General features: G+C 41.6%; 1 protein-coding gene across 2 annotated transcripts; it reads right to left on the bottom strand.

Moving 5' to 3' along the window:
- Positions 1–618: 618 nt before the first annotated feature.
- On the bottom strand, positions 619–9,749 carry zbtb5 (zinc finger and BTB domain containing 5). Of its 2 annotated transcripts, XR_013797961.1 has the most exons (4): positions 9,546–9,749; positions 6,547–7,629; positions 3,851–5,637; positions 619–3,049 (listed from the first exon to the last, which is right to left on the bottom strand). XR_013797961.1 is itself a non-coding variant. In XM_079615275.1 (3 exons), exons 2-3 carry the CDS (start codon positions 7,624–7,626, stop codon positions 4,606–4,608), a joined length of 2,112 nt encoding a protein of 703 aa, XP_079471401.1. In that variant the 5' UTR covers positions 7,627–7,629; positions 9,546–9,749; the 3' UTR covers positions 619–4,605. The 2 variants fall into 2 exon arrangements, 1 of the variants encoding a protein (XP_079471401.1); XM_079615275.1 differs by having other exon boundaries at positions 619–5,637.
- Between the last annotated feature and the right edge of the window lie 4,372 nt (positions 9,750–14,121).

Below are 14,121 nucleotides of genomic sequence, written 5' to 3'. Positions count from 1 at the left end.
CGCTTGAGTGAATTTTTGGCATCACAACTTTAAGGTACAGTACAAAAATATTTAAAAATATACTGAAAAAATAGATTTGCTGAAGACTAGGTTTAACTGTATTATATTAGAAATTAATATTAGTGTTGATCTATTGCGTTAAATGTAAAAAAAAATATATAGAAAATGAGCAACAAAAAAATACATGTGTACGTGTGTGTGTGTGTACACACATATATACAGTATGTCTATTATGTGTATATACACAATCTAAATATTCACAGCTCTTTTCTATTTGAAAACGAAAATGACTTGGGCAATTATTTTAGGAAGGTGACGAATAATATATATATATATATATATATATACACATACTGTACATACACGCACGTCATTTTGGGTGAACTATTCCTTTAAAAGAACAACAATGCTTGAGCAACATTAGTTTTCTAACATCAAAAGCCCAGTGTTTGTGAGTACACAGACAAGGTTCACAGTCTGAGATCAATGATCTACAAAGAGCAAACTCAGAACGTCCATGCAAGTCTTTAGGTCCTTGAATATGTTACAAGTTTAGAACTCGCAGTCTTCCCTTTTCAAACTGGACAAAAACAAACACATTAATAAAAAGAGGTCTAGCATTCTTCATGATTTTATTTATTTCATTCTTTCTTTTTTAAACAGTAGAAAAAAGGAGTGCTCTAACAACTGGTGATTAATAGCCATTACACAAACTCACATAAATTCCTTTACTTTTGGCATCTCTAGGTCTGAAAAAAAAGAAGAAAAAATCACATAAGGCTGTTGTTTTACTTCCATTGGGATTCAATTAATTTAAAGAAACAGCCCTCTGTGACTTCTGTAACAGTTAACACATGATATGTAGATACATCTGCTTTGTGACGGTTAATGTGTAAATTGAGTTTTAAACCGGCTTTGAATTTCTGATATCCCAAGTAGATTTAGTTGATTATACTAGACATTTTGTAACAGAATTGTTTCATAAACACACGTTTTAACCTTCATGTAAAAAAACAAACAAAAAACACAATTTTAATCATTCGAACAAATAAAGTACAATAATTTATAGACTTAAACGTCTCCATTTTGTTTTAGATTAATGTGCAGTCTTCGATAAGGGGTTAGGTTATGATTTTCCGTATTCAGAACTTTTGAGTTGAACCAATCAAACAAGATTTCATATAGGTGCAATATTTACCATGAAAGCAAAGGCATCACTATAGTCAAATAACAGATGGCATAAATAAAATGCTAAAAATCTACAGTAAGATTTACAGCTTATTTACAGGTTGGAATGTGTTTATAAAAGCAGCTTTTAAATCTTAACGGTTATATTTAGTTTGAGTATTTAAGGACTCCCCTCAGTACAGTATCAAACACATGACAGAAGACAACACTTCGCACAAAATACTAAGACAAGACCATCATACAATATTAACTAACAGTATCCATAAACAACCACTAATACAATGACTGAACATCTATTTTCATTTACAGCAAATTACGGATTCTTTTTTCAATTCTATGATTACTTACTCCACAAACCATAAAACATTAAAGCCTTAAAGACTGAAGGTGCAATTTTTACATAAAGGTTGTATTTTCTTTCACTAACATTCTCTCTGTGCACTGGAAGGTCAAAAGAGGCACACGACTGTATCAATAATACCCTTTTCTAAAGTGACACCCTGACTAATAGCTACCACTTGATTTTGCTCAAATTCGTCAGCGTGAATTGAATCACCAAGCATGTGCTTGAGAGAATATGAAAAGTGTGTACCCATAAACATTGTAGTCTACTATTCTCTCAGTACGAATAGTAGTTTCAGCCACAGAGGCATCAATGTAAGCTTTACCAAAAGCAAAACAGGCTGAAAGTCCATCTATGCAATGCACAGCCTTTATCAATATATGAACGTTCAAATACAACAGAAAAAGGCACAAATACACAGTGCTATAAGTCAAAACGGTTCTACGCATAATGACTGTGGTCCATAAAAAACACATTAGGTGTTCGCATTAGTTAGGTGTTTATTAGTTTAGGGAGATCTGGGCAACAAGGCTCTCAATCAATTTAGCTTTATTTCCACCTATAGTCATCCTTACTTGTTTCAGCTTCTTAAAGCTTTACTTTTAGTAGAAGGCATTTTATTTGACCTTTTAACAGTAAAAGTGTACCAGTAGTGTTTCTGGTAGGCTACTCATCTCATGAACCATTTGCTACATATTAGCTGTGTTCCAAAATCTAGCAAGCTTACAACCTAGACAGCATTGTAAGGCTTTATAGGCAGTTTCTCAGTGTGAAGGCTGATGATTCTGGCCAAATTCGAAAGCGGAATCGCATGTAACTCGCACAACGAAGGCAATACCAGAATGCATAGCACCAAGCTCACTGGGGGAGAAAATGCATCCAAAATGGTTGCATGATTATAAATATACCTAAAGATTTAATTATTTAAGTACAAGTAAGATTAAGTACTGATTAAAATATTTAAAAAATACTATTTAGCAACATTTGAACATCAAGATGATGCACTATACCATGAATGGGAGTAGGTGCAACGCAAATTGTGATGGAAGAAGTCTAAGCCAATCAGCATTTGATTGAAGTCATCGCATCACTGCGACTGCTGTTAGAAGCTCCAGTTGACATAGTCCACAGTCAGTGTCCTGGGACACGCTTAGGACAGCACGTGCACTGGTTGGACCAACCTGACTTTTTTTCAGCACTATTTAAGCATAAGATAAAACATTTGGACAGCTCATAAGATATTTGAATTATGTCATTTAAATGTGAGAGGGTCAAGCAGTTTTGAGGTTCCAGGATTTCTCCATTCAAGTAGACCGAACTGGGTCTTGGATACCCGAAATAGCTGCCAAATATAGCCACCGAATGAAATGACTTTCCTTAAAAGGGACTTTACGTCAAACTCCATTGGAATCAACTGTAAGATATACAGAGCCCCTAATGGGGAAATTGAAATGGAAGGATAGATTATATTTCAGTGCTTTTGCGTTAACCCATGCAAAAAGTCTTAAAGTTCTAAAACTTTGCATTTTCTTGCAAAAGGTTTCCGTTCGACCGAGAAACTTTGCGTTAGTGGACACAAAAGCATTGAAATCTAAGTTTGCAAGCAAATGGAAAGTTTCTCAGGGGAATGAAAAACTTTTGCAAGAAAATCCAAACGTTTTACAAGAAAATGAGATTCATGAGCAATTAAATAGTGGCGAGCACGACGAGGTCGATGGCCGTGGGAGGATGGCGCGAGGTCAGTGGCGTGATTGATAATGAACGACATGTGCGCGACGCACCGGTCTCGTATTTCTCACGGAGCGACGATAGTGAAGATCGAGGGAGGAACAGGCCTGATTTTATGCTATGTTTTGTTTCTATTTTGTGTGGCCAGCAGTCGTCCGCGAGGGGCTGCTGGCTTATACTTTCATTTTTGTATTTGTTTATTTATTTATTAAAATGTGTTGGATGTTCGCCGGTTCCCGCCTTCTTCCCATAACAACATACCTTGTTAAATAGATATTTTTCCCTCCCATCTCAAATTTTTTCCCGTCACCATATCCTTTACCGCATTACATTGCGGAGATCCTAAGGTAGAGATGGGCAACTCCGGACCTGAAAGGCCAGTTCCCTGCAGAGCTTAGCTCATTCATTCCAATCAAACATACCTTAAAAAATCTAACCAAAGTCTTCAGGATAACTAGAAAATTACAGGCATGTTTATTTGATTAGAGATAGAGCTAAACTGCTCATCTCTACCTTAGGAGCTCCGTAATGTCACATGTGTGGCGCACAAAGCAACTGCCTATGTTCCAATGGCAGTTTCTATTAGGATACTGCCTCAGAAGGCAGTGGTCAGCCAGGAAGCTCGCTTGGTTTTGGAACAGAGCTTATGCAGTGGTTCTCATCTTTGTACCAATTTTCAACAGGGCCACCTATTAAAGCTGATATGTACACTGAAGCAAAAATACCTCAACAAGACAGCTGACAATACAACACTAACTTCCATAGATCATGATCATCATGATCCAGGATTCAGCTACTCAGGTTCTGTCTGACATCTGCTTGCAATGCTTATAGCAGACCTCTTCATCACCATTCTTTTTAAAACATTTCACAGTGAAACCTAAAGGGATAGTACACACAAAATTTAAAATTCTCACGTTGTTCCAAACCTGTATGAGTTACTTTCTTCTGCCGAACACAAATTATGAGATTTTGATAAACGATTCAACTGTGTTTGTCCATAAAATTAAAACATTACACCACACTGACATTTATTGTATGGACCAAAAAGACAAACTCATACACACTTTACCGTTTTAAAAAACGGTTCTGCAGAAGAAAGTCAGGTTAGAAACAACATTTTTGGGTGAGCTATCCATTTTAATTTGTACCATCAATGGCATGTTCATTGGAAGCATGTTAAGAACATACAACAGTGTTGAAAAACACTTTTTTTTTTTTAAGTTACTAAAGCTACTATAATGGTGGATGTAAGATTATGGTGTACAGGTCTGCCCATACAGTAAACTGACTAGTGGCCGGTTATCCTTGTATGGCGTCTTTGGAGTGCGTGCGAAAGTGATGAATTAGAGCAGGGCATTAGCCATTTCACTGCTCTGCCATCGTAAGCAGGTTGTTTTCGAGTGCTTGTACAAGTGACTGGACTGACTAAAGCGCTTGCCGCATTTTAGACAGGCATACGGGCGCTCTCCCGTATGAACTCTGATGTGTTTCTTGCAGTCCGTCAGAGTGAGGAACGTCTTACAGCAGATCTTGCAGGCATACTTCCTGGCGCCTTCCACCACTAGCACGTTGTGCTCGGAAAGCGCCTTTTTACACTTTGACAGAACATCTGCAGAGGCTCTTGTCAACTGGGGTAGAGGGTTCAAGTTGGAGCTGCCACCATTTTGACCTACATTGATAGATCCCTCAAAGTTTACTCCATTGAGAAGCATCGAGGAAGAGGACGAGGAAGCAACGTCAAGTTGCTGAGGGCTATCCGTAAGTGTTAAAGCACCTCCTGGCGGTACCTTGGGAGCGATGCGCCGGTACGAGTGGCACCCTGCAGCGCCACCCCTGGATGAACGAGGGAAGGTCTGTAATCCCAAAATGTTGCGCTGGAACTCAAGCGCAAGCTGGTCCACAGATCCACCACGGGACGCCGTTAATGAAGTGGATGATGCTATTCCATCATGCAGTGGCCGCAGAAAGAGGGACTCTGGCTGCAAGTCAGAGCAGACCTGAGTCTCACCTGGAAGAAGATGCAGAGAGGAAGATGCAGTGTTGATGGAATCGGTAGGGAGGAAGTACCGAGCAGAATCGTGGTCTGCTTGAAACTCTCCGGTTGTAGTGTTGGGAACATTGTCAACACTATGGGTAAGGTTAGATGACGCTCCTCTGCCAACAAAGGTCTTCGTGCTGAAGTAACTGGAGATATGCAATCCGGAGGAGGACTCCAGAGCTTCACTGCAGGTGAGCTCCTCTCTTCTTCCTCTGTCTTCCCCTGCTCCTAATCCTTTGTTTCCTTTCATCAGTAGCTCAGAGGAGGGCTGGGGATCAGAGTAGCTGCGCTCACTGCCCTCCGGACTCAGCTCCAGCTTTTCCCCAACTGGCTCCACCTGAGGAAACATCACATTCTTACTAAGTACTAACTACTTACTAAATATTTACAAAGTACTAGTACTTACAAAATATTTACAAAGTCCATCTTGGTAACACCCTCGTCAACTATCTTTGGCAATATGTATAGCAGCTCACATCTACTAAAATGTCTATAAACTGTCAATGACAATAATTGTTTCAATAATATATTTTGAAGCAGGAATAAAATGGAACAAGACTTTAATTTTGCTTCCTCTTGTTCACGAAAAATCTGACAACAAATGTATTGTAAATTTAATCAAATTGAATCCAAAATAGTCAAAAACATTTTTATTATTAACCCGTTTTCTATTTTAATACATTTTAAAATTTAATTTATTTGTGTGATGGCATTGTCAAAGCTGAATTTTCAAATCCAGTCTTCAATGTGACATGTGCCTTCATAAATCATTCTAATATGTTGATTTGCTGCTCAAGAAACATTTCTTATTATCAATGATGAAAACCGTAATGCTGGTAATTTTTTGTCGGAACTTTGTCTTTACTGTGACTTTTGATCAATTGAATGTGTGCTACTAAATAAAGGTATTCAATTCTTTAAAAAAAAACTTTTAAAAAAAACAACTTACTGACCTTAAACTTTTGAATGGAAGTGTATATTTATTTTTCAGGAACAATATATGAAATACGAAACAAATGACAGCATTTCCTTTTTGAAAATGGTTATAAATCTACAATGAATATTACTATTAATATTTACTTTTACTTTAAAATGAAAAGGCATGCAGTTTGATTCATGGGGAAATTCAGGAACCAAAATACTAACATAGCTGGGTCAATTTGGAAAAACACACAAATCATTTGTGCCTAAAATCCAGTAACAAAATATGTTACATTCCCACTAGTTTAATATCAAAAGCAATTACCTGGTCACTCCCTTCAGCCTGAGAAGTAACATCGCTAGTCTCATCAGCAGCCTCGGGAGAACTCAGTGGCTCACTCTTCACCACAACTTGCATGTGCTGCTGCTCCTCTTCTTCCTCGCCTCCATTCTTTATCTTTATCCCCTCGCTATGGTGATGGCTCGCATCAGGATACTCCTCTTTACGCGGCAGCAGCAACGTTTTTTCCGGTCCTGCTCCCCTGCCTCCATCTGACTGGCTGGGAAGTTGCATGTCTTCATGGTTCAGTCCCCTTCTGTACTCATCTTGCTCTAGTAAACCTCCACCATCCCCAGGAATGATCCCAGCGACGACCTCATCCACCATCTTACTGTGGGAATCTGGAGACAGAAGCTCCTCTCCACCCTCTCGGCCCTCCGATACCCCCACCTGTGAGGAGATGCGCGGCCTCCCCCGCTCTGGAGCGGTCAGGGTCATGGGCTGTTTGCGCTTTAGGAAACGGCGTGTCGGGTGAGAACCATGCTGATCCACCAACCCGCTACCGCACCCAGATCCCGTTCTCCTCCCGGTCCCCGTTCCCCCATCTTCAGCCCCACTCAGGGCAGAACTGACCAAGCTCAAACCGAGCTGTTGCAGCAGAAATGAGCGCTGGAGATGCGAGTTTGCCGCCGCCGCTGCTTGTTGCTGCTCAGCGTGATGCTGCCCACCACGGTCTGCCGGAGGAGACATGGGCAGTGTGCGAGTCGTAAGGTAGTGTTTACAGGCTTTCACCACAGCGTTTAGATGCAGATGTGAAGCAGCCAACAAGACATCCATAACGTTACTCTCTCCTAGCATCAGCGTGGATGTGTACATCATGTCCATCAGAGCAGCAAATGCTTCAGCGGTCACCACCTCGGAGTCCAGGTGGATCATCCTCGTGCTGGCGTCTCCCTCGGCAGCAGTAAACAGGGCTCTGAAATGCGTACTGCAGGCGGAAAGCACGGCGCGGTGGGCCTTGAAATGGCGGCTGCCTACCATGATCACACAGTCACACAGCTGTCCATGCAGCCGCTGGTAGTTCAACTGCTGGAAGATCTGCTCAAAGTGCCCTGGGAAATCCATGACCTGAGAACAAATAAGGAATAGGAATGTTAAAAATGAGGAACTATTTAATGTTCAAACAATACAGACTTGGGATGTGACGGTGAGGAAATTTTCCCACAGGTTAATTGACGTGTGACCACACTGGTATCACCGGGAGGGAGGGGGAAGTTGGAGGTTTTCCATCTTTTCCACATCACTTTTAAATCGCTCGCTAATGATTGCCCGTGTGTCCGTGCGCATTTTTCTGCCGCCATTGTAGCTCGCCTCACTCTCGTCATGTGACTAAATAAAATCTGACTACTGTTGATCTGAATTGAACAGATGCGTTCAGTTTTTCATGGTCATGTCTGTTGTTCTCTAACTGATTTTTATTACTATAGTATAAATATCAAAATAATGATTTGCCACAGTGGGCAACTGATGTTATCAGTGTGCAGCTAAACACCGATTATCGCAGCAAACCTAATACAGACTACACTGTAAATACAGTTTTACAGTAATACAGTACATTTCTGAAATTGAAAATAAAACAGGACTATTGTAGTGCTTCACAAGAAAGTGCTATTTTATATTTTTTTTGTCAAAACTTAACGTTACTTGGCATTTCTTTGTAATTATTTGTGAAATAATACTAGCAATTTCTGAGTGAAAATTGTTTCTACACTTCAATTTTTCTGTGTAGATGTAATCCATCATGTAAGTTAGAATCAAACTTTTAATGGTTTGTGGACTAAAGTGACTAAAGAGAGTAGAAGAAGAAAAAAACATTACCATGGAATCCTTTTGATTTGGTTTATACATATTGGTTTATTATTGTTTATACAAAAAAAAAATACTTCAAATATTAGATAAAGAATTAAATGTATAATCAATATAGTAAAATACGACGTTAGACTATAGCCTAAATCAAATAATCTTATATTTTATACATGCAACAAACACCAACTCATTTCCTGTCCTGTGGTAGCAAACATTAAATCTGATCAAACCACATCATACAGTAAATAGAAAACTGCTCAATTATTTAGTTTAACTAACCACACTCCTTATTCTACTATAATGGAGAAGAGAAAAACCACAACCATAACAGTCTGGATTACGTTAGTGTCCTACAGTAAATGATAACGAGTTAAAAGGAATTTAAAAGGTATGCGGATGGTGTATAACAGACATGTTTGATAAATGTAAAAGTGTCTGATGCAGATGAAGCAATCACTTAATTTAATAATTTGTCCCAACTACTAATTAAGTGAGACTGTCTAGACTGACTGCATGTGCTTTTTGGTTATTCTTTGTAAACAAACAATAAACAATGTCGATCTACATTAAACCCATCATACATTATAATGGGACCACCTTATTAATCACATTAACAATCAACGTAAGGCTTGTTGCCATCTTGTTTCATTTCGACGTTTTAAAACTGGTAACTTAGTTGCCAACACCGTTAAGGTAACTTAGTAACAATATAACGGTACAGCGGAAGCGATGGTAACCATGGCAAATTCTGTAAGTGGTAAAGTTATCTGCTCATCGTTGACCATCATCAGTACGTTACGTTAGTTTCCGTTAAACTAAATCAGAGAAGAGCCATTTGCGTCTAAACCAAACCCTAGTCTAATGCAAAAATGTAAATTACATCATTTTCAAACAAAGTCAAGTTAACACAAGAAATTCGCATGTAACGTTACTGCAAAAAAAGACAAAGAACGACTTTTATGTAACGTTATAGCTTGACTGGGTGTCCTATTAACACACATTTCATATGGTGACAGAAAAAAGGACACCGATTCAGATGCGATCAAATTGATAGCAGCTGATTGTTAAAGGGTGCAATAAATATATTAAGCTAGTTATGTTGGAGGATAGATGCTAATGTTACTCTGTTAGCTGCTAGCTCAGTTCCCTCACAGACGTTAGTCCTGAAACACACTTACTTTTCACGTCTATCTCATGCGTTTTCAGAGAGTCCGGGGTTGTCCACTGTTACCATCCAAAAATACATGCAAAAACTGCCCATGATAGTAAGGCGAGGCATAGCCCTAAGGAGTTAGACATACAATAAAGACAGGTCATGGGAGACCGCATCAGCTGCCCAGGCGCGTCTTCATATCTGGGAATGCGAACACGAATCTAATTGCGCCACCTACTGTACTGGAGAGAGTATGAATAGCCGGCGTGTGAATTTTGAAAGGGATGTTTACCAAAAATTAAAATTCTGTCACCATTTACTCACCCTTCTGCAGTTTCATACCTGTATGACTTTCTGCCTTCTGCAAGATGATATTTTGAAGAATGTTGGTAACCAGTTTTGGTTACCACTGACTTGCATAGCCTACACAAAAACACATTTCTAAAAATATCTTTAAGTTCCACAGAAGTCTGTCAGTCATATATATACATACATAAGTGCCTGATTCAGTCATAAACTCCTAATTCACACTGTCATTATTTATGAATGATGTTGAAATTTCATAATTTCAATGAATTTTCAGTCTTTTTAAGCTATTGTAACATGCAAAAATGTATTGTTTAAAGAATTGTGAAGTATATTATTAAGAAATTATATTATATACTTATTCAGACTTCAGATATACTTATTCAGACTTACATAAGACTATACTTATTATATGGGACCACGCTGCATGTTTGGGTCACAAAGGTGTTTGGTTACTTGTATGTATTTTGTTTTGTATGTCTATTTCAATGTATATATACTGTATATAAATTGAAATAGACATATACAAAACAAAATACATACAAATAAACAAACACTTTTGTGACCCAAACATGCAGTGTGGTCACACTCTCCCCAACAAAATAAGATGTCGTCCCGACATCAATACACACAAAATCATAAACCAGTCCACCAATTTAGTTTCACTTCACACTCAGATAAAAGTAACAGGTCACATATAATAGTTTTGCAATGCATATTGTCTCTAAGAAATGCATATTTTCCATAAACACGTGCCATATTCCTGTTTTACAGACAGTCCTTGAGTTAAAGTCCGATGAGCTAGTGCCTCAAACTACAAACTACCGCCCATAGTTGCCTTGTTTTCATCGACTGAAGCGATACAAAATCGGAGCACAAGCACGGCAAGGTTACGCAACACTCGTTCCCTCATCTCAGGGAACCGAGGTTACGTTAGTAACCGAGACGTTCCCTTTCGAGAGTACTCTCGTGTTGGGTAAGCTGGCTTACACATCGGGAACCCAGTTAAGTGTAAAACGCTGTGCGTGCTCACGAAGACTCCCTCAGTCAATGTCCCAGGGCAAGTGCCCGGGGCTCATAAGACAAGTAAACTAATGTCCAGGCCAACAAAGGGCCTAAACAGGGAGTATGTAAGGGTGGGGCCGAATGAAATTGGACCACAAGTGCTACATGAATGAAAAAATGCTTGACACATTATAGCACAGTTATGCCAGACCTAAGTCGGGCAGGATAACTGCTGTAACGCGGCTAGACTGCTAACAGTCTAGCCTGTAACGCAGGAACTTATAGGTTATAAAACCTGATAAATGTAAACGGAGAGGCCGGGCCTGCCGCCGTACAGATATCCTAAAGTGATATCTCACCAAGCCCAGGACGCGGCCATGCCTCTAGTAGAGTGAGCTCTGACGCCCAGAGGGCAACAGAGGCCTTTGGATGCATAAGCCAATGAAATAGCATCGACTATCCAAAGTGAAAGGCTCTGCTTAGTGGTAGCCAGCCCTTTAGTGCGGCCACCAAAGGATACAAAGAGCTGCTCTGTTTGTCTGAACACGGCAGAGCGCTCCACATAAATCCTCAGGGCCCTGACAGGACAGAGAAAATTCACGTCCCTCACAATCAGATACAGGGAGAGCAAACAGGGAAATGATTTGCATTCTGAATGGAGTGGCAAGTATCTTGGGAACATAACCGTGTCTTGGTTTGAGGATGACTTTAGAATCATTGGGCCCAAACTCAAGACAGGTAGCGCTTACGGAGAGCGCGTGCAGGTCACCCACACGCTTGACTGAGGCAAGGACCATCAGGAAGACGGTTTTGAGTGAGAGATATTTCAAGTCTATGGAATGCATTGGTTCAAATGGGTCACCTTTCATGGCCTCTAGGACCATGGAAATGTCCCAAACGGGAACCGACGGAGGTAGAGGAGGGTTTAACCTCCTCGCTCCTCTGAGGAAACGGACGACCAGGTAATTTTTCCCCAGTGACTGACCAGACGCTGGCATTAGAAAAGCCGCTGTGGCCGACACATATACTATGAGCGTGGAGGGGGATCTACCTGCGTCCAAAAGCTCTTGGAGGAAGGAGAGGCACTCCGTTACTCCACAGGTTTGAGGATTCATGTTCCGTGCTGAGCACCAGCTAGAGAACACTGACCATTTTAAGACATAAAACCGCCTGGTAGAGGGCGCTCTAGCCTCTGTGATAGTGTTTAACACTCCCTCTAAGACGTTAACGGGTACCCGTTGAGAGCCCATGCATGCAGGGCCCACAGTTCGGGGTGGGGATGCCAGAGCGTCCCTTTGGCCTGAGAAAGGAGGTCTTTCCTCACTGGGACCGGCCAAGGGGCTGTTCCCACTAGCTGCGTCAGCTCCGGGAACCACATTTGGTTCCTCCAGAGCGGGGCGACTAGGAGCACAGCGCACCCGTTCACCCTGATCCGTTTGATAACCTGTGGTTGCAACGAGATCGTTGGGAATGCATAGATCGGGCGATTGGGCCAGTCGTGGGCCAACGCGTCCCTGCTCTTTGTGAAGTATGTTGGGCAATGAGCGTTGTCTTCTGAGGCGAACCATTCCCCTGGGGCACATGCGCCGCTCTCAGCGAGCGTAGGTTGTGCTGAGCCCATACGAGAAGGCGTTTGGCCATGGTAAAAAGGCTCCGGGATCTGATACCGCCCTGGCGGTTTATGTAGGATACCACCGACATGTTGTCCGATCGGACTAAGATGTGGTGACCCCTCAAGCATGGGAGAAAAAACTCCAGAGCTAGTTCTACCGCTTTCATCTCTAGACAGTTTATGTGTAGACTCTTCTCCAGGTCTGACCATAGACAGGAGGTCGGCCTGCCCTCGTGGAGGGCCCCCCAACCGAGGCTGGATGCATCTGTCGAGACTACTTTTAGCTTTGAGACAGTTCCCATATCGACGCCCGACTGGTACCAGTCGGCTGCCTTCCAAGGTTCCAGGGCTTCGATACAGCGCTGGGTAACCTTGAGATGAAGGCGACCCGACGTCCATGCGCGAGACGGGACACGGGACTTCAGCCAGAGCTGGAGGGGGCGCATATGTAGCAGACCCAGCTGAAGCACTGCTGAAGCCGAGGCCATGCGGCCCTGTTGTCTCAGGGGAGCGAACGCCGTGTCCATGCACTTCGTGAACGTACGTGGTGCTAAAGACAGGCCGAACGGTAGGACAGTGCACTGATAAGCTCGACCCTCGAAGGCGAATCTCAAGAATGGCCTGTGACAGGGCGTTATTTGTATCTGAAAATACGCGTCCTTTAGATCCACCGACATAAACCAGTCCCCCGGGCGAATTTGCGCGAGGATCTGTTTGGTCGTCAACATTTTGAACGATCGCCTCATAAGCGCTTTGTTTTTTGCCCGCAATTTGCTCTTTTAGGCACTCTTTTAGGAAGCTTGTAAAGAATATAGTGCGCGCCGGATAGCACAGCTGGAACGGCGTCTGAAGGCGGCGTAGGGAGAGTCTCCGAAGCCGGCTTCTTCAGTCCTGCAGTGCCCGCTGAAGTGCCTGATTCGATGGCGCGAGGCTTCTTCCAGAGTCAGCGAAGAGGATACTTCGCTGAAGGAGATGAAATCAAGGCAACTATGGGCAGCACGGTTTTTTATAACCTGAAGCCACGGCCATTTTGGCGGGCTGTGACCCTTGGTGGACGCGAAGCGCCCTCATTGGCTCTCACGTCAGCCGTGCCTCCCCATAGGTTGCAGCAGTTGCCGCAGAGCAGCCAATAAGCGTGCAAGCCGCCTCGCTTAAGTCTGCTCGCTGCAGCAAGTGCGTTTTAAATTAAAGAAAATTAAAGGATAATTTTTGGCTTCAATCTTCTCGAGAAAAGGGGTTTTCCCGATGCGTAAGCCAGCTTAAGCAACACGAGAGTACTCTCGAAAGGGAAAGTCAAGTTCAAGTTCATCCAGGCTGATGCCTCCTAAAAAAATGCTCCAAGGAAAGTTTCAAAGTGTTAATTTCATTAGTTTGTTAGGCCATTAAACACTCTTGAGTTTAAACAGTCCATGTTCTCGAGTTTAAACAGTCCATGTTCTCTTGGCTTTTAATTTCACTTTGGCTTTTCTCCTACGTAAAGTTTTTAAGATAAATTAGGAGTTTTCTGAGAGGATTCTTAGAATCTTTAAGAATACGGGCCCAGATGATTTTTATGTTCTGATACGTAAAACCATAAAACTCTAAAGGGTGTCTTTTCTTTTTCACATGACTGTATGCAAATATATATAGATACAGATACATAATGTATTAAAAATCAACCAAATTGTCCGTTTGGTTA

The sequence above is a fragment of the Phoxinus phoxinus genome (genome assembly GCF_949152265.1).
Source record: "Phoxinus phoxinus genome assembly, chromosome: 6".
NCBI lineage: Eukaryota > Metazoa > Chordata > Actinopteri > Cypriniformes > Leuciscidae > Phoxinus > Phoxinus phoxinus.
Note: the sequence above shows the minus strand (reverse complement) of the source record. Positions and strands in the feature narration are given on the sequence as shown.